The sequence below is a fragment of the Homarus americanus genome, unplaced genomic scaffold (assembly GCF_018991925.1).
Source record: "Homarus americanus isolate GMGI-L3 unplaced genomic scaffold, GMGI_Hamer_2.0 scaffold23651, whole genome shotgun sequence".
Lineage (NCBI taxonomy): Eukaryota > Metazoa > Arthropoda > Malacostraca > Decapoda > Nephropidae > Homarus > Homarus americanus.
The window spans coordinates 871708-897393 of NW_024744190.1; the positions used below are offsets into that span (position 1 = coordinate 871708).

General features: G+C 42.1%; 1 protein-coding gene across 2 annotated transcripts in view; it reads right to left on the minus strand.

Annotated features, from left to right (window-relative positions):
• Positions 1–25686, minus strand: part of LOC121877654 (neuropilin-2-like) — a 116088-nt gene that overhangs the window by 2860 nt on the left and 87542 nt on the right. For both annotated transcript variants that reach the window (XM_042383463.1, XM_042383462.1), the window contains 4 exons: positions 2578–2730; positions 2168–2290; positions 1478–1568; positions 705–887 (listed from right to left, as the gene is read on the minus strand). In XM_042383463.1, coding sequence (XP_042239397.1) covers positions 705–887; positions 1478–1568; positions 2168–2290; positions 2578–2730 — 550 coding nt within the window. The remainder of the gene's footprint in view (positions 1–704; positions 888–1477; positions 1569–2167; positions 2291–2577; positions 2731–25686) is intronic.

A 25686-nucleotide genomic window follows, 5' to 3' on the forward strand; every position in this document is an offset into this window, starting at 1 on the left:
TGCTCTGCCTCAGGGGAACGAGAGCATCGGCCCCAAAGCCGACAGCAGTTGCAGATATTGACTATGAGGCAACAGTCACTGAATGTCGCATAGATCTGCGGCTCTACTAACTCAACACAGCTAGGATAGCTACTTATGTATTAGGATATTTAATATTAAGGTAATAAAATGGTGGCGAAGGTATGGCTAATGGGGGAGGCTGGAGGCCATATTTTGTATAAAAAAATAGTATTTATAGTAGTAGTAGTAGTAGTATTTATAGTATAGTTGTAGTAGATCATTAGTATTATTATTTATAGTAGTAGTAGTATCTTTAGTAGTAGTATTTATAGCATAGTCGTAATAGTATCATTAGTAGTAGTATTTATAGTATAGTCGTAATAGTATCATTAGTAGTAGTATTTATAGTATAGTCGTAATAGTATCATTAGTAGTAGTATTTATAGTGTAGTCGTAATAATATCATTATTAGTAGTATTTATAGTATAGTCGTAATAGTATCATTAGTAGTAGTATTTATAGTATAGTCGTAATAGTATCATTAGTAGTAGTATTTATAGTATAGTCGTAATATTATCATTAGTAGTAGTATTTATATTATAGTCGTAGTAGTATCATTAGTAGTAGTATTTATATTATAGTCGTAGTAGTATCAGTATTATCATTACGTATAATTTCTCCATTTACCTTCTCTCTAAACTGACCTGATAAACTCGTAGACACAGTCGAGGTTGTCTGGGTACTTCTTGGGATGGTATGGGGTATTGACGGTGCCCCGGATATCTGTGATCTTGGTGTAGCAGGGCGCTGATGATGTGCCCGGGATGACTGATATTGGCGGGGTCTGTGTCTGATAGGGTCCAGTGCACGTGGTCAGCGATTGGTACCTGGTGGCGGTAGATGGTGTTAGATTGTGGTACTTGGTGACAGATGGTGGTGTTTGGTGGTAGATTGTGGTAGATACTTGAGGGTATATGATAGATTACTGATAGATAGCTTTGAATGGCTGATGGTGGTAGTTGGTGGCAGATGATTACAAATGGTGATAGGTGGTGAAAGGCGAGGGCAAAATGGTGGTAGGTGGTGAAAGGTGAGAGCAAAATGGTGGTAGGTGGTGAAAGGTGAGGGCAAAATGGTGGTAGGTGGTGAAAGGTGAGGGCAAAATGGTGGTAGGTGGTGTAAGGTGAGGGCAAAATGGTGGTAGGTGGTGTAAGGTGAGGGCAAAATGGTGGTAGGTGGTGAAAGGTGAGAGCAAAATGGTGGTAGGTGGTGAAAGGTGAGGGCAAAATGGTGGTAGGTGGTGTAAGGTGAGGGCAAAATGGTGAGCATATGGTGGTAATGAGTTTAAAATATAATAATAAATAATGATAAGGCGATTTCGATATACTTAAATTATTTTGCATAGTTTACTAATCATCAAAATCTACAGTATATTAGGTTTAGAGCCAATGACTGACTGACTGACTGACTGACTTACTTGATCCTGAAGCCACTACGACCCTCCGACACCTCACCGGCATGAAAGACGAACCTAATGGCTGAGGCTCCGGGCTGGAACAGGTACTGAACTGTGGGGGGAGAACAAGGTCAGGACGTTACCACAATACCACATTCCATCGTGTTATAAAGTTACTATTGTTGGCTGAACTAGAGGGAAAGATTGACTGTTTGGTGGCTACTATATCCCAGTAGTTTATGATAGTGTAAAAATGTTGGTCTGAGTATTGAGTCATCTTGGAAGATATTAGTCAGGTTATGAAACTCCAGTTCTGTATTAAAGGATCATTTTAGAGTTTCAGATTTAATATGATATTATTTTTAGAACGTATATCTGTTTAGGAGATGATTATAGTGTGTCTCGAGGCTCAAAAGTCTCGTATCAATATCATGGTAATTGTGAACCTGTAATGTGACCCATAAGTATTGACAGTACGTGGGCAATTTATATACACACAAAAGACTAAAACAGCATCGTACCAACACTGAAACATTGCCCTCAATCTTCAACAATAAAAATTTCATCGTCTTCTGTTCTTAGTAATTTCTCACTTTTTCTCACCTTTCTGTTATTTGTATTTTTATCTCCTACGCATAAACCAAATAACCTGCGTTATTTGTTAATACCAGGTGTTGTGCTTGTTATCACCTGTAAGGTAGTGAGACTTACACACTTGACCGGTGGAGTTGCCGCAGATCCTGGTGCCTCTTTCAGGTACACAGGAGGGCAGCGACACCCAGTCCCGTCTACAGAAGCCTTCCTCCTCCCCGCGACCCACGTCCAAGTTCTCCACTGTGGGAAAATATTGTGTTATTATTATTATTTATTTATTATTATTATTATTATTATTATTATTATCATCATTATTTTATTATTATTATTATTATTATTATTATTATTATTATTATTATTATTATTATTATTATTATTATTATTATTATCATTATTATTATTATTATTATTATTATTATTATTATTATTATTATTATTATTATTTTTCCTTAAAGGTTGACCTCTGTCTCACCTGTAAATTTAACTTCTTCCTTAATTATAATCTTGACCCCCACCCCCCCTCTTACCTGTAAGCCTGACTCCACAGTGCTTAGGGCTGGGCCTGGCGATGTCATAGCAACAGTCTCGGCCGGGCGGGTACTGGTTGGGGAAATTGGGGGACTCGAGGAACCCGTTCTCACCCGCCAGGGAAAAGTGACACCCAGGCTCACGGATCACGTCTGTAAACAAATGGATTATTTGAATCAAAAGATAATATTACTCACGTTTAAGAATACTAAGATTGCTTATTCATTTAAATATATCCTAAGAGGGTATTTTTTTTAGCCTTTACTCAAAATACTTACTAACGTGACTTAATGATGCTTTTATTGAAGGAAACATTGCGTAAAATATTTTACACGGTGTTATCGATAGTAGATATTATCTTCAGTAAGGTTACAATTGTATCATCTATCTAAATAACTCAATTATCTAAGCTACAGTTAGGTAATATCTGCACCTTTAGACACTACAGGATACAGGAGATTTACCAACAGCTAAAATCAGGATAAATTTCAGTCATAGGTAATAAACCAGCTTGGTCTTGTTACGGGCACAACAGCTAACACTTCCCAGCGAATGCGTTCGAGTCTCGATTGATCAGGTTTATTTAGCATCATTTTACAATGCTCTCAGTAACGTCTTGATTTCCTTTCTGATTAATTGTTATTAATTTTTCTAAATGCATTGAAGGTAGATTGACATACACTTTATATAGAAAGATATTTGTAAATTGGAGACTGTCTTCATCCTAAGTAATTATCTATGGACTCTTAACACTGGGGTAAAGGCGACGTACTCCTGAAGGGTTGACCTGCCTTAAGATCCTCATAAGAAATTGACTGATATCCCGGAGGAGGAGGAGGAGGTCCGTGAAACTAGGTTGAAGGTATCCATAGACTTTCCTCTGATAGGTGTGTCCATCACCTCCTGACACTGAGACAGGTATGATTAGTGCTTTACGTGTGAGGAGTAACACTCTCTCTCTCACAGTGTAGTTTTAAGGGCGTCATTTCTTTTCATAACTGTCTTAGTAACAATCATTCCAATACCACACCTTTATTAATGGTAATAACATCACCTGCAATAACATCAGAGGTAAACAAAAGTCTCGTTCATTAGTGGTTGGTCAGTCTACTCCGGTGACGAAAACATTGAACAGGTGAGAGTGATGTGGTAACCTGGTGATTACACAACTCTCCCAAGCACAACAAGAGCTAACCGATCCCCTAAAGATTAGCGCCATCCCCCGGCTTAGCTATTTCACCTGGTAATTAAACACCCTAACGCTACCTGGGTGGGTTAGATTAGGTAAGGTTAGGTTAGGTTAGGTTAGGTTAGGTTAGGTTAGATTAGGTTAGGTTAGTTTAGCGTTAGATTAGGTTTGGTTAGAGTGGTTGATCATAAGGTAAAATAACTGGGAGTGACTAATCTTCACATGGTCTGGTATAATCATGATGCCTATTCTTCAGTGTTATCTTTCATTATTCTTAATTTTTCATCTGTGAGGCATGAACTTATAGTGTCTAGACGTTTATCGGTTTAAAGTGACAGCATAGTCACTTTAAACCCTCAACCTCCTTCATTCGTCGTACTCAAGGGGTTAAAATCATTGTACTCAAGGGAGAGAGTAAGAGAGAGAGAGACCCTTCAAAGACTAGACTTTACTGACTTTAGTAATGGTAAACCCCAACACAGGGGTTGAGGAAGGGGTACTAAGGAATGGGGTACAGGGGGTGAGGAAGGGGTAACAGGGTAGGGGTACAGGGGGTAAGGAATGGGTACTAAGGGATGGATGTAGTATAGGGGGGGTGAGGAAGGGGTACTAAGGGATTGATGTAGTATAGGGGGTGAGGAAGGGATACCTGGGGAAAGGGGTACTGAGGAAATGGTTGGAAGGGGTATTAGGGGTTGAGGAACGGGGGTAGAAATTTTTTACTGAAATAGGGATAAAATCATAAATAAATTTGTAATGACGAAAACAAGGCGGCGTTCACACCAAACGAGTCGAGTCGAATCGAGTCACTAAAAGTCTTGACTGCGTGACTCGCCATTCAAAGGGACATTATTTTGTTTATAATTTTGCAGAAACCGTTCACACCAGGGGAGTCGAGTCGATTCGAGTCACGCCGAGTCGATTCGATTCATAAATACGACCAGACTCATTTTTTCGTCAGTCATCGCGAGTCCGTTGTGGTGGATCTCACAGTTACTTATAAGATTTAATATATATATTTTTTTAATTCTCGACATAATGTTTCATAATAATTTGTCACTATTATCCTTCAAATATGACTTTACTTATCAATATTATGTTTCAAATCAAATACAAACCTTACCTTAGAAATATGGCTATTATTTCTTCAACTCCAATGGCACGTCTGTAGTTTAAGTATTTTCTTTAGAAATATTCCTGTCATATTAACCAGCTTCTTAAAGTTTTCCATTGTCATTCTGGAGAAATAGTTCAAATTCTGGTTGGTTTAGCAAGTCTGGAAACACATGACTAAAATCACCAAAATCAGGTGTTTTGGTGTCTCGAGTTCATGAACCCATTACTCGGTTCCTCTTCCTCCTAAGCCGCCGAATCCACAACAGAGTAAGTAAGGCTGCGAGTAAATGTGTCTCCATACCGCTTGACATCTGACAAACGTGACTCTTCTTGACTCTTTCTGTGTGAACGGAAACGAGTCAAATTCAATCAATTCAAATGACTCTGTAATGACTCTATTCGACTCGACTCGTTTGGTGTGAACGCAGCCTAAAAATTTTAGTCCTAGCACATATGACCTAACCTAACCTCCCTTTTTGTGTACCCTAAAACTCACTGACTTGGTGGTTTTAATGACCAAGAGAATGAAGTTACATATATAAGAAATAAGTGGCACAGGAAAACACACTAAGAGCTGTATGTATTAATGAGTAGGAAGGTTGACTATAAGGTCTTCAACACCAATGGTTTCAGACGTAAGTGAAGCTTGAGTCAGCCTAGTGCACATAGGTCAACAAGGGATGTGACGTAACTATTAAGTGATTCTGGAGGGCATCATGGAATTAATCAACAAATATTACAAGCTGTAATCTGATTGGTTATTAATTAAGGATTCTCCTTCAATTAGAAGTCCTGGGTTACAACATCTCCTGTGATAACATCAGGATAGCCACTATAACACTACAAGATAATTATGTTGTAGTGAAAATTAGTAATATATTGCAGTAATTCAGGCAGTACAGTAGGCGACACGAGTAACGCGTCCTAATGCTCATCTCATTAAACATTCACGAGTTGGTGGCCTTTAACCCAACCAGCTGTTGTTTTCCATACAACCGGATCCCCTAATCCCCGCTGACGTCACCACCAACTACCCCACAAACAGCCAATTATCATCAAGTGGTGGGGAATAAATTACGCGGTGATGTCATCGAGAGAGCTACCAATGAGAGCGAGACGCCGACACCCGATTGGTTCTTGCTGAGTGACGTCATCGTCGGTGGCGTCATTGAGCTAATATGCGTCACAGGGTAAGATGACGTCGTGTACTGGAACGTGTAAATGAATGGATCTGATTTTTGTATGATCGCGAGTCATTGTGCGCCACATTTAAAGAGTTAAGAGCTTTTTACTTGTGGAGATATTGACTTATTCCTAATGCTTGAATTATTGAGAGGAGTCCACAGTGGGAGGGTTTTTTCTCCGGTGTTTTGTAGGCTGCCTCTATAATTATTAACTGTAGTGATGTACACACACACACACACACACACACTGAGGCAGACATAAAGATAAAACAATCACCTACTCAGAGTCTATAAGCATTAAACATAAAAACAAGTACCAATGGACCTTTGTGGACCACGTCAAGAATTCAACAACATTTTATCCATCTCAAAGACTTGTTGTGGTTCCCAACTTGCCTTCCTCTCCTCCTGTCGGTCACTGCAAGGACTGAGGTAAATCGAGTCATTCACTGATCACCTGAAGATTGTTAGGGTAGGGTAAGTTACATTAGATTAGGTTAGGTTAAAATGTACCTAACTGGTTCACTTCAGTTAATGGATAAAATGACGTATAAATATGGTATCAAAATTCCACAGAGACTGTACCTAAACTAGCACCAAAAATTACAGAGATACATTTCATTTCTACAAACTGGTGAACGTATCTAGTTAAGGTAATTGTATATTTATTTTTGCGACATTTATTCATTTATTGATCAAGTTATCGTGTTGTTTTTTTTTTGGCCCGTACAAGTGTTTATTTCATGGATGTTGAGTTATCATGGGAAGACTGGACAAACATCCGGCAGATCAAGATATATATACTGTATGTGTGTGTGTGTGTATACGATCACAGAACCTTGAGTAAATGTCCAATATCACCACAAATCCGCTCGAGTCGGTACCAGTTAATGCTCCCTCAGACGGATGTAGTTTTATCAGGCCACGCGGACCTGAACAGATATAAATATACACACGAGAAACGTAACGTAAGGATCCGGGTGTGGTCCTTGTTATACCGTAAGAGAGAGAGAGAGAGAGAGAGTCGTGAAGGAACCCTCTCTCCTGTGAAGCATTACCCAAGGACTTAGTAGTACTGGCTGGTGAACTCCATAGCCACGGAGACCAATGGATCACCTGGAGATTAATCCCCTTATGCTTATATCACCTTAACAGTAACCTAACCTAACCCACCCTAACCTAACCCAACCTAACCTAACCCAACCTAACCTAACCCAACCTAACCCAACCCAACCTAACCTAACTAAATAACTCGCTAAATAGATAACTAATTAAATAACCCATTCGTTTTAGCTGTTCATACTAATAGTAGCACTTGTCTACCTCCCTCCTACGACCTGTCAGTGTTTGTGTGTTTGTGATTGGCGACCGAGGAGCACTTGTAGCGTTTGTGTGTTTGGTTTTTGTTAATTGATGTTTGTTTTGGGGGTTTATTACCTGTTTTTTCTGTGTTTGGTGTTTGTGAATCTATGTTTATGTTTTAGAAGTTAGATAGTGGTTTTGTTTTAGGTTTTTTGTTAATTGATGTGTCACAGGTGTTGTAGGAGGGAGCTAAGGTGACATTACCTGTTGCTACGTAAGGTTGTGACGTTATCAGAAGGGTACCAGATCCAGATGGTGCCACTAGGTTTACTGTACACTGACCCAGTTCACTTTAATATTCTCAACTTAGTCTACTCTACCTTCATCTGACCATTCCTTCTCTACTCTAGACCAAACTTACTCTACCCTAACCTAACCTAACTTAACCTAAGATAACCGACTATACCGTAACCTAACCCACTCAAGCCTAACCTAACCCACTCAAGCCTAACCTAACCCACTCAAGCCTAACCTAACCCACTCAAGCCTAACCTAACCCACTCAAGCCTAACCTAACCCATTCAAGCCTAACCTAACCCACTCTACCCTAACCTAACCCACTCAAGCGTAACCTAACCCACTCAAGCCTAACCAAACCCACTCAAGTCTAACCAAACCCACTCCACCCTAACCTAACTCACTCAAGCGTAACCTAACCCACTCTACCCTAACCTATGATAACGTGCCCTACCCCACCCCACCCCACCCTACCGGAAATGCAACGGAACCGGAAACAATCACAGAGGTAGGAATAACAGCAAAAGATCCAACAGTAATAACGGGAGCTAGAATTAATAACAGTAACGGTAATAATGGCAATAAAATTAACAGTAACAAATGGAACGGGAAGGAAAGGCGTTGGTGACAGTTGTAATTGCAACGATGGCAACCTAAATTACACTATCACTACCACTACCTACTATCACCATTACCATCACCACTCCCTTACCACCACCAACCATCACCATCACTCACCACCATCATCATCATCATCATCACCATCACTCACCACCATCATCATCACCATCACTCACCACCATCTTCACCCCATCACCACCACTATCACCAAACCATCACCATCATCACCATCACCCACCACCATCATCACCATCACCCACCACCATCTCCACCATCACCCACCATCATCATCACCCACCATCACCATCACTCCCATCATCACCATCACCCACCATCATCACCACCATCATCACCACCATCACCACTCACCATCATCCACCACCATCATCACCATCATCACCCACCATCATCACCACCATCACTCTACACCATCATCACCATCTCCACCATCATCATCACCATCACCCACCATCATCACCATCACTCACCACCGTCATCATCACCACCATACCATCATCATCGCCACCACCATCATCATCACCATCACTCACCATCATCAACACCATCACCCACCACCATCATCATCAACACCATCACCCTACCATCATCACCATCACCCACCACCATCTCTCCTCACCATCACCACCACTATCACCAAACCATCACCCATCACCATCACCCACCATCATCACCATCACCCTACCATCATCATCATCACCCACCACCATCACCACCATCCTCACCACCACATCACCATCACTCACCACTATCATCACCATCACCCACCACCATCATCACCATCACCCACCACCATCACCACCATCACTCACCACCACCATCATCATCATCACCCACCACCATCACCACCATCACTCACCACCACATCACCATCACCCACCACCATCATCACCCATCACCATCTTCACCATCACCACCACTATCACCATCACCATCATCACGAACACCAACTACAATAACACTATCGCTTTATCCGTGTCGCTAAGACCATCATCAACCAGTACGTCGTCCGGTAAAGTTGCTGGAGTGAAGGAAGGAATGAGGGAGGGAGGGAAAGAATGAGGGAGGGAGGGAATGAGGGAGGAAGGGAGGGAAGGAATGAGGGCGGAACAAAGCACTGCAACGATGTAATTAGTTGAGTTTTCCATCCGACACAAGGTCAACACACACACACACACACACACACACACACACACACGTATAGCGACGTGAGTGGCATAACACAAGGCTGGACATGCAGACCTTCAACGTAAACACACATCCTTATTCTCGATCCTCAAGTCATGATGTGTTAGTGTGATGTTTGTGTCAAGAATAGGTCGATGGCTGATGTCTGTGTCTCAAGAATAGGTGTTTGGCTGATGTCTGTGTCTCAAGAATAGGTCGATGGCTGATGTCTATGTCTCAAGAATAGGTGTTTGGCTGATGTCTGTGTCTCAAGAATAGGTGTTTTGGCCGATGTCTGTGTCTCAAGAATAGGTGTTTGGCTGATGTCTGTGTCTCAAGAATAGGTCGATGGCTGATGTCTGTGTCTCAAGAATAGGTGTTTGGCTGATGTCTGTGTCTCAAGAATAGGTGTTTTGGCTGATGTCTGTGTCTCAAGAATAGGTGTTTGGCTGATGTCTGTGTCTCAGATATAGGTGTTTGGCTGATGTCTGTGTCTCAAGAATAGGTGTTTTGGCCGATGTCTGTGTCTCAAGAATAAGTGTTTGGCTGATGTCTGTGTCTCAAGAATAAGTGTTTGGCTGATGTCTGTGTCTCAAGAATAGGTGTTTTGGCTGATGTCTGTGTCTCAAGAATAGGTGTTTGGCTGATGTCTGTGTCTCAAGAATAGGTGTTTGGCTGATGTCTGTGTCTCAAGAATAGGTGTTTGGCTGATGTCTGTGTCAAAAATAGGTCGATGGCTGATGTCTGTGTCTCAAGAATAGGCGTTTGGCTGATATATATACAATAAGCAACATATATTTGACAGTTTCTGATATATCACAACCGTGCAGAATATCACAATAATAACTCGTAACGCTTAATAACTCATGATAACTACATCGATAACAGTCATTCCCGATAACACATTGCGAAGTCACACCTCACTGCAGATACCGTCACAGTCATCGTGTCACAGATGTCATTTCACATATAGATAATTGAACGTAAGGTAAATTGATTACTAATAATTATTGGTCATTAATGTGGACTGTAACAACGTTTATGTAATTGTCCTGTAGTGATGAAACTGTCTAATGTAGAGATTATTTTTTATTATTATTGTGTTATTATTATTGTTTTATTATTATTATTATTATTATTTTATTATTATTATTATTATTATTATTATTATTATTATTATTATTATTATTATTATTATTAATATTATTATTATTATTATTATTATTATTATTATAAACACTACGATAAATCTAAGTTAATTTCATTACAACTCTTTAACATTCTCTGTCAGTGAGTGAGTCAAGAGGTTATTAGGTGAATTAATGCCCAGTTAACGTATAGACTTAAATAGCAATATTGTGAAATCATTCAGACTCCCGGTAGCCTAAAGTACTGAATGGTTCACCTTCATCAACATAATGAACGACTTCCCTCGGCGTACTAACGATCACATTAGTCATTCCTGTCATTCATTATCGCATCAACAGGCAGAAAACACAATGAAATCCTTGGTCTTAATGGCCGGGTAATTCTCTCGATACAAACAGCTGGCTAATGACGTAATTTGGTATATGACGATGACGTCATCAGTAATCTTTTTATGACGTCATTTATTAGGTATCGGTGACGTCATCAGTACACTGTCGTTGACGTCAATAAAGGGTAAGTGTTGTATCACTAGCAAAGTGTGGAAGGCGTAAGGTACAGATTATCATTGACGTCATCATGAGATAGGTATTGATGTTGTGTGAGATGGTCGTTGATGACGTCACGAGCACATAGTGAATGACGTCACCAACAGTTGTCGGTGTCAGAGGTGATCAATATTACTGTTCAAGATACGTGGGTCTGTGTAATGTCTGTCTGTCTGTGTGTGTGTGTGTGTGTGTGTGTGTGTGTGTGTGTGTGTGTGTGTGTGTGTGTGTGTGTGTTATGGTTATTGCCCTCCGTGGCGTAAGTTCCCTGGCCAGGCCCTGACCTTTAATATATACAGTATACGCCGGGTGAGGGAGAGTGAACCTTGAGGGCCTCACGTCTCCTCCCTCATTTTGCATAATGACAGCTGACCTTGAGGACTTAACTACACCCCGTCTCTTTAAGGACCAAACTACCTCTGGTACGGGATTGACATTCTTCTCAAGAGGGTGCCTTGGTACCTGTTAATTACCTCGGTATCTACGTATCTTATGTGTATTATAATGCTGTTTTATTGTTTACTAAATGCTATTATTTGTATTTTTATCTTTTTTATTTTCCTGCTTCTTATCACGTGCTGTTCCGCCATTGTTCCCAGATTTGAAACTTGTCTAATGTTCTCTTGTGTTTACGTGCTGTAATGTTGTTCTTCCTGTTCACCTAAAGATTAGATACACCACATTAATTCAACTGGAAGATTAACCACCCTAACACTATCACTCTGGGAGGGGGGGGAGGGGGGGTTAGATTAGCGGTGGTTAATCTTTAGGTGAAATATGCTGGAGTGTCTAAATTTGCATAATTATTCTTCATAGATATTTCAGTGATCCCTCTTGTGTTTTCCACCTATTATCTTTTAAAGGAATTGTTTTCTTTCCTTATATCATATTTTTATTTTATTTCTTCATTCCCTGTTTTTTTTTTTTTTTTTTTTACTATTTGGTTCAGTATATATTTTCATTAGTTGTTCTTTTGTTTTCTTCTCATTGTCTCTCGTATCTTCAGTAGATCCCATCGGCCTGACAACCCTTTTAGTGGTGGTGTGGATACTAAGTCTTGTTTCGGTACAGGTGGAGACGGTGTGGGCGGCTCTCCACTCCACCGCCTTCACTTCCCATTCACAGCTGGGTGGATTCGGGTTATCCACTCTTGTTAGTTTTGTGTGTGTGTGTGTGTGTGTGTGTGTGTGTGTGTGTGTGTAAATGAATTAGTCATCTGTGTTTTTATACCTTGTGTTTATTTGCATATTCTTTTATGTATTTGCAATGTGACGTTTGCATATGTGCATTTACCTATATATGCACTTACGGGTGAGTGCATAGACACGCTTGTGAGCAAATGTATTAGGAGCACGTCTGTGTGTTGCTGTGTATGCTTGGGTAACCGAGGTTCTACACACTTGTACCTGTGTGTGTGTGTGTGTGTGTGTTTGTGTGTGTGTGTTTGTGTGTGATCAAAGTTCATTTATTACACTTGGGGCATTCGCTCACCTGTCCACCACAAGTGTAGACACTCTCCATCACCAACTTCGCACACTACTGCTTTCCTGTCACTCGGAATCAAGTATGACGATCATCCAGTTAAGAGACAATAACATGAGTTATTAAGGATGTCACCTAGGTTGGTGAGTTTTAAGGTGACTAAGAGGCGGATACGAGACCGGCAGGGCCGTCCACAGATGCTGCACATGTGGAGGGCTACCTCTACTTCTGGAGGGGCGGTGGCAGCGTCTTTCCGGCGTTGGCGCTTGTTTGCCTCAGTATGCAGTCCGGCTAATTCTAAAATATTGACACCTTCTTGTGTGGTGCTCCTCCAAGCCTTATGGTGTGGAGTAATCGTCTCCCTAGCGAGGGGGGCGATTTGGCACTTTTCAGGTTTGTCTTAAGACTATCCTTATACCTTTTCACTTGCCCGCCAGCGTTATGTTTACTATTCGTTAGGTGACTGTAAAGTAGCTGCTTTGACAGTCGACTGTCGTCCATGCGGGTAACATGGCCAGTCCAACGTAGTTGTTCATGGATAATGGTAGCCTCGATGCTCCTACTTTTGGTGTCAGCGAGAATACTGGCATTTGTTCTCTTGTCTTCCCAGCGAACTCGGAGGATGGAACGTAGACTACGTTGGTGAAAGTTTTCAAGTGCCTTGAGGTGCCTCCTCTGTGACCCATGTCTCACTGCCATATAGCAGGGTGGGGAGGACCACTGCTCGATATATGTGTAACTTTGTAGATAATTATTTTCAGTCCCCTACAACAGAAGACATGGGTGCGGAGTCTGCCAAAGGCTTGAAATGCACATTTAATCCGATGTTGAATCTCTTCATCGATGTCCGCAGTGGTGGACAGGTGGGAACCGAGATCCCGAAAGAGAGTAGCATTAGAGAGGGTAGTACCAAGAAGCTTGGTGCATAGGTGTTCAGGATCTCCTTTAGGTTGCATTCAGTGTGAGCGACAAGGGTGAGGTCGTTTGCTTACTGAAGTTCAGTAATGGAAGCTGCCGACACCTTTGTTCCTGCATGGAGTCCTCTTATGTTGAAAAGACCCTTCATCCGGTACTCCCTGTCCACCCCGCTGGCTAAATTGGCGCAGGCACAAGTAAGGAAGGCAGCCAAGAAAATGGAATGGAGAGTTGGTGCCAGTACACATCCTTGTTTTACCCCCGTTTGGATGGGGAAGATCTCAGACTGGGTACCACTGTGCAGGACACTGCCGTTCATACCATCGTGGAGTTGCCTCACAATGGCGATGAATTTTGGTAGGCAGCCAAAACGGCCAGAGGGCTTCCCTATTGACCGATTCAATGGCCTTGATGAGGTCGATGAAGGCCATATACAGGTCACAACGCTGTTTTCTGCACCTTTCCTGTATCTGACGGGCAGCAAAAATCATGTCAGTGGTGCTACGTGATGGTCTAAAGCCACATTGAGATTCTGGGAGGAAGTTTTCCGCCTCAGGAAGAAGTCTATTTAGGAGGACTCGGGCGATAATCTTGTCAGCTACGGACAGCAGCGAGATCCCGCGGTAATTCCCACAGTCTGACCGGTCTCCCTTGTTCTTATAATTATTGACGATGGAGGCGTCTTTAAGAGCTTGGGGGATTTCTTCCTTTTCCCATATATTCTCCAAAGAGAGTGAAGACAGCTAGTAAGCAGAGGTCATCTTGCTTTATACACCTCGGCTGGGATTCCTTCAGGTCCTGAGGCTTTGTTATTTTTCATCTATTTGATGGCAATAGCTACCTCATCCTAGGATGGAGTATAGCTCAGGTGGATGTTGAGGGACCTGCTGGCTAACCAGGAGATCCACATTGGTGATTCGGTTGATCAGCGAATGGTAGTGCTCTTTCCAGCACTGAAGGAGCCTTCTTCATCTTTAATTAGGAAGTTGCCGTCGGATGCGCCAAGGGGGGCTGCCCCATGAGTGATTGGCCCATAAAATGTTTTAGTGGAATTGAAAAATTCGCGAATCTTGTGTTGAACTGAAAGTTTTTGCATTTCCCATGCTTTATTTTTAAACCAGTCGTTGTCTAGGTTGCAAGTTCGTTCTGGGCTGCCGCTTTCTTGTGGTAGGTATTAGCTTTGGTCCGAGCCTAAGGTTTGTTCTGCCAGTCAGTTGAAGCAGCACATTTATCATCGATGAGTGCCTTGATTTCCCGGTCATTTTCATCAAACCAGTCCTGATGTATTCTTTCGATCTGGCCCATTCGGCACTGGGATTTGGGTTGTTTGTTGTTGGGTTGTTTATCAGCCCATGTTCGAGCTGCTCTCTGAAAGCATGTGCTACTACTGGATCCTCCAGACGCTAGTGTTAAATCCTCTTCTAGAGGCTTGTTTGCCTCTGCCGTTTTGGGGCGACGTGAAGCGAGAGCTTGGCTCTCACTAGATGATGATCAGTGTCGCAGTGGTCTGAGCCACACGTTGCTCGGGTGATGAGGACATCTCGGCGATCTCTTTCTCTGACAATGATGTAGTCAATGAGATGCCAGTGTTTGGATCGTGGGTGTTGCCACGAACCCTTGAACTTGTCTGCCTGCTAAACAAGGTATTGGTGATAATGAGGTTGTGTGCAGCACACTTGCTGAGGAGGAGTAGGCCGTTGGGATTACATTTGCCAAGTCCATCTTTCCCTATGGTTTCCTGGCAATTGTCAGCATCTCTGCCAACTCTGGCATTGAATTCACCAAGGAACACAACCTTATCTTCTCTAGGGATAGAGGTTGGCACTCTGTCAAGGTCGGCATAAAAGGCCTCCTTGATGTCATCCTCTACATATACCCTGTAGTGTTGGGGCGTATGCACTGATGAAAAAGGCATGACGTGAGTAATTAAGTGGGACTTTGAGCTTCATGAGGCGCTCGTTGATCACAACAGGCATTTCAGTTAGCCTGTGTAGGATGCGCTGGCGGATGGCAAAGCCAATTCCATAAATGCAGTTTCTCTCTGCAGCAGGCTTGCCCTTCCAGAAGAAGGTATAGCCAGACCCCCGTTCTGTGAGTCGACCCTCGTCTGGGAGTCGGGACTCACTATTGGCTGCTGTGTCGATGTTATACATAGCCAGCTCTTTTGCCACTAGGGCCACTAGGTCGCTGCATTCCATGCAGCGACCATAAGAGGTTGTGTAGTTTGTTTTTGTTTTGACCTGAAATTATAATTGTGTTTTCGACCGCATAAGGATGACCTTACTGGGTGCGGTTGCCCAATCAGGTTGGTTCTTTAGGCAGGCTATGTTTAGGACACCTTTTCTAGCCCCCTCCCCATGTGGAGTGAGCAGAGTGACTCTTCGAAAAGGCTGCTCAGTCGCACAGACAGGACCGGATTGTACTGCTGCCTAGATCCAGTGCATAAACGACCATCGTATCTGTGCCACCCATGTGCAGAGTTGTGACTAGAGACTCCCGGCAGTCATCTTTGCCTGTCCCCGTCGCCACTCGTCCGTCACGATAGGACTTTTGGGGGTATAGGGATTTGATGATGATGAGAAGTATGATGAGCTGGATGATGGCTGTGCGTGAGTTGATTTATGTGGTGAGGCAGGAGCGCAGACTGCAACTTCACATCTTGGCTCTCCCTTTTCCTGATCCAGTGGTGCAAGTGTTCCAGTGACTGGGGAAAAGGAGAGTTGTAGTGGACTGCCGATAGCCCATTTTATTGGGTTTCGCCTTAGTAGCCTGTCCATCAGGCATTGCCTTCGTCCGCCGGTGTAGTCATTGGGCTTCTATGTTGGTCACCTCTTCCGCCTATACCGCCGTTGGGGTCTTGTTGGAGCTCTGAAAGCACGTCTGCCTGGTGCGGGGCTCCACCACAGCTTTTTCGTTTGGGATTTACTCCTGCAGCCTTATTACCTACCAAGGTTCATCCGCAAGGCAGCGGGGCAGTGGTTGGTAGGCGCCAGAACGTGTCCACATGCCAGTGGGCCTATGTGCCATCCCTCTGGGGCCCACTGCTTCTCCGAGATCCCTTGTTGGTCTAGCCTGGGCTCACGAGGCACCCAGTTACCGTGTGTTGCCACGAGGAGACACAGCAGGAGTCTTGATGGTGAAGAGGCTGTGTATTGGCAGGAGAAGACTTAGGCAAGTTGTTTTCCTGTTCGCCACGAGGGCTAGCCAGCAGCGGTAGCTGAAAGCGAGAGGAAGCAAGCAGTGCCTGCACCTTAACACTAACATAATGCTGCCACACTAGATGCATTACACCACCCTGTACACACACACACACACACACACACACACACACACACACATACACACCGTCAAGAAAACATGCAAAATCATGAAACAAAAAATAATATTTACAGTGCATTAAACATTGAAGATAACATATAAAATGGCTTTGTCATATTTCTTTATCTCCGTTTATTGTCTTGATGTTTATGACATTTATTACAGTAAGTCAAATCGTATATATTTCACTAAGCTCAAGTACCGCTCACCCGCTTCCCTGGCCTCTCAGTTAAATTGCATCACTGAGCCACGTATACTTTCACTGTAAAGGTGACAGGCGGTGCCAGATGGTGACAGATGGTTCAATATGGAGCCAGATGGTGACAGACGTTGTCAGTTGGTGACAGATGGAGCCAGACGGTGACATGTTGCCAGATGATGACAGGCGGTGCTAGGTTGTGCCACATGATATACCAGACGGTGCCAGGTTGTGCCAGAAGGTGCCAGATAGAGCCAGACGGTACCAGATGAAGCCAGACGGTACCAGATGAAGCCAGACGGTACCAGATGGTGACAACGAGAACGATTATCTATCGACTGGTACCCAGGCTGGCTTTAGATCCATTCTCACCTCAATACCTGGCGTACAGTACCTCGGAGGGGTACACTTATAATACTGTCCAGGTGTTCTTATGTAAATCGTGTTCTCTATGCTCGTGAAAGTAAGGTTACATTTTTATACTCGACTTTTTAATTTAAGGTATTTTTAAGTAATTGTTATTGCCTTTTTAAGTAGTAATTAATATGAGTGTGTAAAGTTGTTGTTTGTAGTTTTAGGTTATGTAGTATTTAATATTGGATCACGCGAAGATTAAGCACCCCAGCTTCTTTTTTTCCTAATGATTAAACACCCTGATTATACCTGATGGGATTAGGTTAGGATTAGGTGTTAGTTTAAGTTTGGTTAGGTCAGCTTGGTTAGGTTAGTGTGTTTAGTCATCAGGTGAAATAAGCTGGGTGGGGCAGGTCTAATTCACATAATCTTTCAATCATTTGTTGTTGGATTAATTATCATATAATATTAATTCGTGTTTTTTATCAGTATTCCCGTTAAGTTAATACGTTTGTCTGCCTGAGTAAGTAACTAGCCAGAACAGGTGTCTTTTATCTATACAGGTAAAGGTTGGAAGGTTCATTATCACGAATCAAGGTCACAGGTGAGAGTTAGAGGTCAGATTTGGTATTGTTTGTTGGGAATGTGTGTGTGTGTGTGTGTGTGTGTGTGTGTGTGTAAGGGACTATCGACATGGGTGTGCCTGGGTGCAGCCGCCAGAAAGGAGCTGGTCTAATTGTTCAGTATGCCTGCGTTTCTCAGAATCTTGGTTTTTACTGTAATACGAGTTTTTCTCTGCGTAGACCACTTGACTCCTTGGCAGACTAAATACCAATACTTTCCCTTACTCCTCACTGTCTGGTAAGTCTAATTCTTGATAAACTGAAGCCGTGATTCAGTTTGTCATCCCACAATACCTTAATAACAGTTACCTGGTATAGTATAGTAATACAGTATCGCTGTACATAACGCCCCCCCCCCCAACTGTACTCCAAGTTTTGTTAATAAATTTGTTAAACTAAAACAAAAAACCTCTGATCGTTGTTTAAAATACTCTTCACGGTGCGCAGTCCTCCTCCTCCTCCTCCTCCTCCTCCTCCTCCTCCTCGTCCTTTTCCTTCTCTTCCCTCCTCCCTTTCCTTCTCCTCCTCTTCTTCCTCCTCCTCCTCTTCTCCTCCTCCTCCTCTTCTTCTTCCTCCTCCTCCTCCTCCTCCTTTTCTTCCTCCTCCTCCTCTTCCTCCTCCTCTTCCTCTTCCTCGTCCTTTTCCTTCTCTTCCTTCTCCTCCCTTTCCTTCCTCCTCCTCCTCTTCTTCCTCCTCCTCCTCTTCTTCCTCCTCCTTCTTCTTCTCCTCCTCCTCCTCCTCCTCCTCCTCCTCCTCCTCCTCTTTCCTCCTCCTTCTCCTCCTTCTCCTCTTCTTCCTTTTCTCTTCTTCCTCCCTCCTCCTCTTCGTCCTCCTCCTCTTCTTTCCTCCTCTTCCTTCTCCTCCTCCTCCTCCTCCCTCTTCTCCTCCTCCTCTCCCTTCTCCTCCTCCTCTTCCTCCCTCCTTCTTTCCTTCTTCCTCTCACATCCTGTAATGAAAACTCACACCCAATATTTCTTTTGGTTCAAGCTTACATCACGTGATGATCTGAATATATATGACTTAATTTTCTCATGAGCTAATGTAAACAGACCAGGAAAAAAACCTACTTACATACAGAAGGAGAAGCAAGTCAGTCCACACACACACACACACACACACACACACACACACACACACACACACACACACACACACACACACACACACACACACACACACACACACGCCGTCTGGTTGTGCCTCACCTGGTCATGACTAACACAAAAACAGACACCGCCATTCATATTCCTTTATGTGTGTTGGCAAAAAATGGATGGCAGAAGTGGACCTCCTGCCATACACGACTTCCCTTCCCTTCCCTTCCCTTTTCTCCTCCCTCTCTTACCCATTTACCTCCCCCTCTACCCTTCCCCTCTCTCGTGTCCCATCCCCCCCCATCCCCTTCTTCCCCATTAGCTCCTGACTTGAATCATCCCCCTTCCCATTTTCTCTCCATCATTCACCTCTTCCCCTCTCCTCCTCTCTCCCTTCCCATTCGCCTTTCCCTCTGCCCCTCTCCTCACTCCCTTCCCCTTCCACTGCCCCCTCCCTCTCTCCCCCTTCCCTCCCCTCCCCATCTGCTCCCTCCAAGGCCGCTGAAGGTCCTGGGTCGTCTGTTCAACACAATGAGGTCGGCTATCATTGTAGGTCGGCTATCATTGTAGGTCGGCTATCGTTGTAGGTCGGCTATTATTGTAGTGTCAATGTTGTGAGTTGTTGCTATTGTTATTTTTGTTGTCTTACGATGATAAACGCTTGAGGATGATGATTTAACTTCTTGAGTACGATGATTTAACCTCTTGAGTACGATGATTTAACCTCTTGAATACGATGATTTAACCTCTTGAGTACGATGATTCACCCCCTTGAGTACGATGATAAACGCTTGAGTACGATGATTCGATGATAAACGCTTGAGTATGATGATTTAACCCCCCCTGAGTACGATGATAGACGCTTGAGTACATTGATAAACGCTTGAGTATGATGCTTTAACCCTTTGAGTACGATGATAAACGCTTGAGTACATGGTTTAACCCCTTGAGTACGATGATAAACGCTTGAGTACATTGATTCAAACCCTTGAGTACGATGATAAACGCTTCAGTACGATGATTCAACCCATTGAGTACGGTGATAAACGCTTGAGTACGATGATTTAACCACCTGAATACAACAACTGCGGGTTCTCAGGTATACGTCACCAATTAACCCAAATTAACGGGGAAAATAATACCAGTAAATAGCGTACTTCAGTTTTGTGTTAGACCCATTGACCATTTTTTTTCACCTATGCATCACGTTAATTAGTTCTATATACGCCAGTCAATAAGGTAAACCATTGATGTGCATGAGTAATTTATAATAGGTAATTTACGCTGATTTATTTAGTAATATATATATAAGCCTAATAGAGTCTGGTGTCTATCATAGCTTTTATTTAATCATTGGTATATATGTATGTCTCCTTTATGTCTATATGGCGAGTAAAACACGTTAAGTATCTACGTATTCTATCCCAATGTTTACTTTATTCAACCAATCAAGAGCCATCGTGCCAACCTGTACACGTTCACCATCTATATCATCACCGCGGAACTATTTTATCTGATTCTTATCCTTTATGTATGATGCTTTAGAATATTTTATGAGTTATGTCCTCCTGTGTAATTATTGCGTTTGTTGATGGTTGTTGAGTCACGCCACCTCATTGGTAAGTTAACGGCCAGGTTTTTTTTTTCGATAGTCGGGATTAGATTCCGACATGCATTAAAAATAAAATAAAAAGGTCAATTGATTCTCCAGTGTAGCGGAATGAACCTGTCAACCAGCACAAATTGTAACGGTTGTTGAGGACGACGACAAAAATGGTCAGAAAACAGTAGGTCAGTTGGGGAGGTACAGATATGCTCAGAAGCTACACGCAGCGTCAGCTCCTGCCTCCATCATCCTTACCTTACATGACCCGCATTGAGTTTCCTTAATTTTGTTCAGTTAATCGTTTCTTTCTTTGTAAAAAAATCTGTAAAAAAAAAAAATATCGCCTGACACTTTTATACCAGTAATTACACTCAGTATTGATATGATACCTTTAAAACACCATCGAAACGTTTAACTTGTGTGTGTGTGGACATAATTCATGTTATACCTGTACCTTGCACCTGCCGATAATGATTGAAACACCTGTCTTACACCTGGGTATAAGGCTTCTCAAATTTACGTCATACACTCACCTCCCAGCAGCTGTATATTGATGGCCTTGACTCCCACAAGATGAAGTCACTGTGATAAATGTCGGCAGCTCTGAGGTACATCCCCCAAGTGACTTTTTAAGTGAAACAAAAAAATAAAATCATGAAAATATCAACGTTTCTGATATAAATTCCGTTGCAGTCAGAGTAAATGTCTCGCCTGTCAGAATTATTTCATAGCGAGAGGAGAACTGAAGCCATTTCAAGGATAAGGTTCTAAATGTTCCCCGGAAACAAGGTCTGGTGATCACTTGTGTTACCGTCTGAGTCAATGTTTCATCTGTTAAGTCTTACTCGCTAAAGTAAAGACGTAGAGCCGTTCTTTGCATCAGTGGCGGGATTGTTGTGAGGTAAGAAACCTTATTAGTATCAATGAATATTCTCGTTGATAGGTGATTCCCAGGTATATATTCTGTCTTTATAAGGAACCGTCCAAAGGTTTAACAGTTCGTGTAAGAGAAACTTTTTTCATATAGTGTCTATCTGTAATTCTTGGCTCGATATATGATTTTGTTTATTCGGTAATCCGATTTGTACTGTTAGTTTGCTGTGAAGTCTGTTTGGGTCACCAATTACCTGGGAGTGAGTAATTCTATGTAAAGCATACTCATTAAATTTGGACGTAATGCTCAGGGGTTAATGATGTCACTGTCACAGTTATTTTCAAGGTATTACAATAAGTGTGATATCATTTTCGATACTGCAGTAATGAAGGTGTCAGAGAAGACCTCCCATGGGTAAGGTCGCTATAAAGAAGGGAGTAAGATGATTAACACCACATGAATGCTCCCTGTCCACACCAGGCAGTTTTACACACGGGGTGGAGCCCATCTGTACAAACATCCTATACGGCCGAGTATTGTCTTCGTGCAAGTTTGAGAAGCACGTTATTCCCGCCACCTCGAGAACTTTGAGAGATAGACTTGGAATATCCCTGTTCCTTACTGACCATGAATACACAGTGTCTGCGCCGCAATACGACTTCGTTGGTGACCGTGTGTTTTTATCCACGATAACGCCAGAATTACACGGAGAGGAACACAGTATAATCCGGTCATTATTTGAATTCCATAAACGTGAGAAATAACGTTACGCTAATTCACCTTCTTGTGGGAATCAGATCAAGGTCCTCAAAGATAATCTCAGTTCTCAAGGGGACTGTGTGACGTATCCTATTCAGAGTTGAGACCTCGAGTAGGTTTTGTTCCTCTTGTATTGTTCATCATTGGCTGAATATAAAGTATCGTTTGTATAAAGTTTCACGAGTCATGAAGGTTTCATATGGAAGAGTCGAGAAACTTGTGTCTGTCTTTTACACTTTTCCAAAAATTTTAAGATTCATGTATAGTGACACTTGTAGCTCAGGTGTAGTGGTCACCTTCTAGTGAATGGTTATATGTCTTATTCCCAACCGTAGGGAAGGATTACAGCTTCTCTCCCTTTACACTACCCCTTGAAAACTCGAAGATAAATGAATATACAATCAGGTTGGGTTTGCCGACGCTGGTAACCCACAAGTAGCTGAATCCAACGATATCAGTAGGTCAGGGACTGTCCTTCCACCCAACACCATAGTTGGAAAAGGCTGAATGAATTGTATGGATGATTGAATGAATGAATGAATGAATGTAAGAGAAAAATAGTAGACACATTCAATCTAGCTTTAGAGATTATGATTGGTGATATCTTTCTTTCTGGCTTTCTCCACCACCGACCTTTCGTATTTAACAGAATAAGAACGCCGCGACTAATTTCAGATAATTTGGTGTTATAGTGCCATTTACCCCCCCCCCCTCTCTCTCTCTCTCTCTCTCTCATACTTCACGCCATCCCAAGCCAGCGGGAAGAAGGAAGCACTGCACCTCACGTCCATCAACCCATGTCAGACGGACGCCAAATGGAGGGAGGGGAGGGGACTTCAAGGTGACGCAACCCGCTTCGCTTTTGTTTCCAGCTGATGTAATTGTATCCGCAACACAACCAGGATGTTCACGCGATGTGTGTGTGTGTGTGTGTGTGTATACATATTATAAAAAATAATGGGGTCTGGAATATGTGCCTTATGTGATGTTGATATAAGGGTCTGTCTACCGTCTTGGGACGAAAGATTCTTGGTATTCACGTCTCAGCTTCCAGTCTTCATTTCCTCTCTCCTTCTCATGGCTGTTGGTGGTTACGTGGGGGGTAAAAAATAAAGCGTGAATTTAAGGTGACAAAAAACGCCGATATGTGAGTGAGTGAGGAAATGAAGAATGAGTTTCTCTCTCTCGTGTTATCCATTACATATATACAAACCTAACCTAAGCAAACCAAACCTAACCTAACCAAACCAAACCTATTTAACCAAACCAAACCTAACCTAACCAAACCACTCCTAACCTAACCAAGATGTAACACAGCTCAGTATCAGATCTTGTGTCCAGCTGAGTTATATTGTGGACTGGCCATACTGAGTGTGTCTGACGAGGGTATTTGTTTACGAGGTTTTCTGGTCTTCTAAGGGAGAGACTGACAGTAAAACCTCCATCTAACGAAATATACAGAGATGAAAGTCCGCTATATCCAGGGTCCGTTAGATATGACCCCTCCATCTAACGAACTAGATAGAGGTGAAAGTTCGTTATATCAAGGGTCTGTTAGATATGACCCCTTCAACTAACGAACTAGATAGAGGTGAAAGTCCGTTATATCAAAGGTCCGTTAGATATGAAACCTCCATCTAACGAACTAGATTGAGGTGAAAGTCCGTTATATCAAAGGTCCGTTAGATATGAAACCCCCAACTAACGGATTATATGGAGAGAGAAGTCCGTTATATGGAGGTTTCATTGTACAGGTTGTTTCACGTTTGATTTTTATATCGACGACAAACTTATTACTGATGATTATAAGAATGATAATTATATATAACTCAGGAAATATTTAATTTAAGAAATATCATCGCGTATAACAAGGAAAATATGTCGAATTATATTTATTTAATGAAACCGGAATTGTGGCATAAAAGGTAACTTAAGTCGTTATTTCAGAAGTGATAGATATGAAAAAAAAGGAGTAAAATTTATACTTGTTAATAAAAACCAATGGTGTAGACGCTCTAATATACACATTAGAATAAATATAATCTAAATATCTACAAAATTAATGGTATAAACATTCTAACACATTCGGTAAAAGAATTATTTTATACGTATTTAAATATCACCAACATATAAACATTGTTACTGGCTTGACCACCTAGGGAGAGCCAAAGACATTTATTTCAACAGCCTTTAGATTAATTAATGTAATGCTGTACGAATAGTCTAGCACAACAACCAGTCTTAATAGACAAGCAAACCGGGATATAGAGACAGTGAAATTACTCCATGATATTTATATACTTGCAAGTGTTCAAAGTTGTTGTTCTGATTGCAAGCAAGGTGCAAGCAACAATTGAGACACGAGAGAGGGCATTACTTTAAAGTCTAGTACTTCTTATAAATTACCCCGTAATTATAACCCAGAAGCAACAAGATTAGATACTGACTATAGATTCTTGTAATGTAATTATGCAAATTTAATATTAAAATCCGTTGACAAGGATTTGGATCAGATTTATGAAATAATTGCCGTTGAGAAAGAAGAATTTATCGTATCAGTCGAGAGTAACTGCGTACGTCCTCGTGGTTTACGTTTCCGTGATAGTGATGAATTGATTAAGTCAGGGCCAGTGCAGGGATCCGGACGCGTTTGTCTCCCTACGGCACAACTCCCAAGGATGAAGTAGTGAAAGTGACTAACATGCTTGCGTCCTTATTTATAGATGCGACTTTGTCTTAGGAGTACAGGGTGAGCTTGTGACTTATTATCTTTTGAAGGAGAGAGAGAGAGAGAGAGAGAGGGCGGGGGGATGTTAGCAATGAGGGTTGGTGGTAGAGGTAACCCCCAATGCTCACGAACATAATTTGTATCATTACTGAGATACACACGTTAGGAATTAAGGCGCAGGTGATATGGGTGTTCGTGTGCCATCACTTGTACACAACTTCAAATATAATTGACTCTACAGGTACTCAACATTACCCTCACTCAACCACAAGTAACTCAGTCAACCAGAAAATGTCCAGAAATCCAATAATTTAGTTTACGTTATATTAGTTTTAGGTTAGGTTAGGCTAGAATAGGTAAAATAGGTGTGGTTAGAATAGGTTAGGTTAGATTAGGTTAGGCTAGGTAAATATAGGTTAGGTTAGGATATTATAAGCTAGGTTAGAGAGCGTTAGGGTGTTTAATCAGCAGGTGAAATAAATTAGGGTGCTTAATCTTCAGGTGACCCTATGTCTCCATATTTTTCCTAAAAAAGCATTTTTTTTAATATAACTATCACCATATTCAA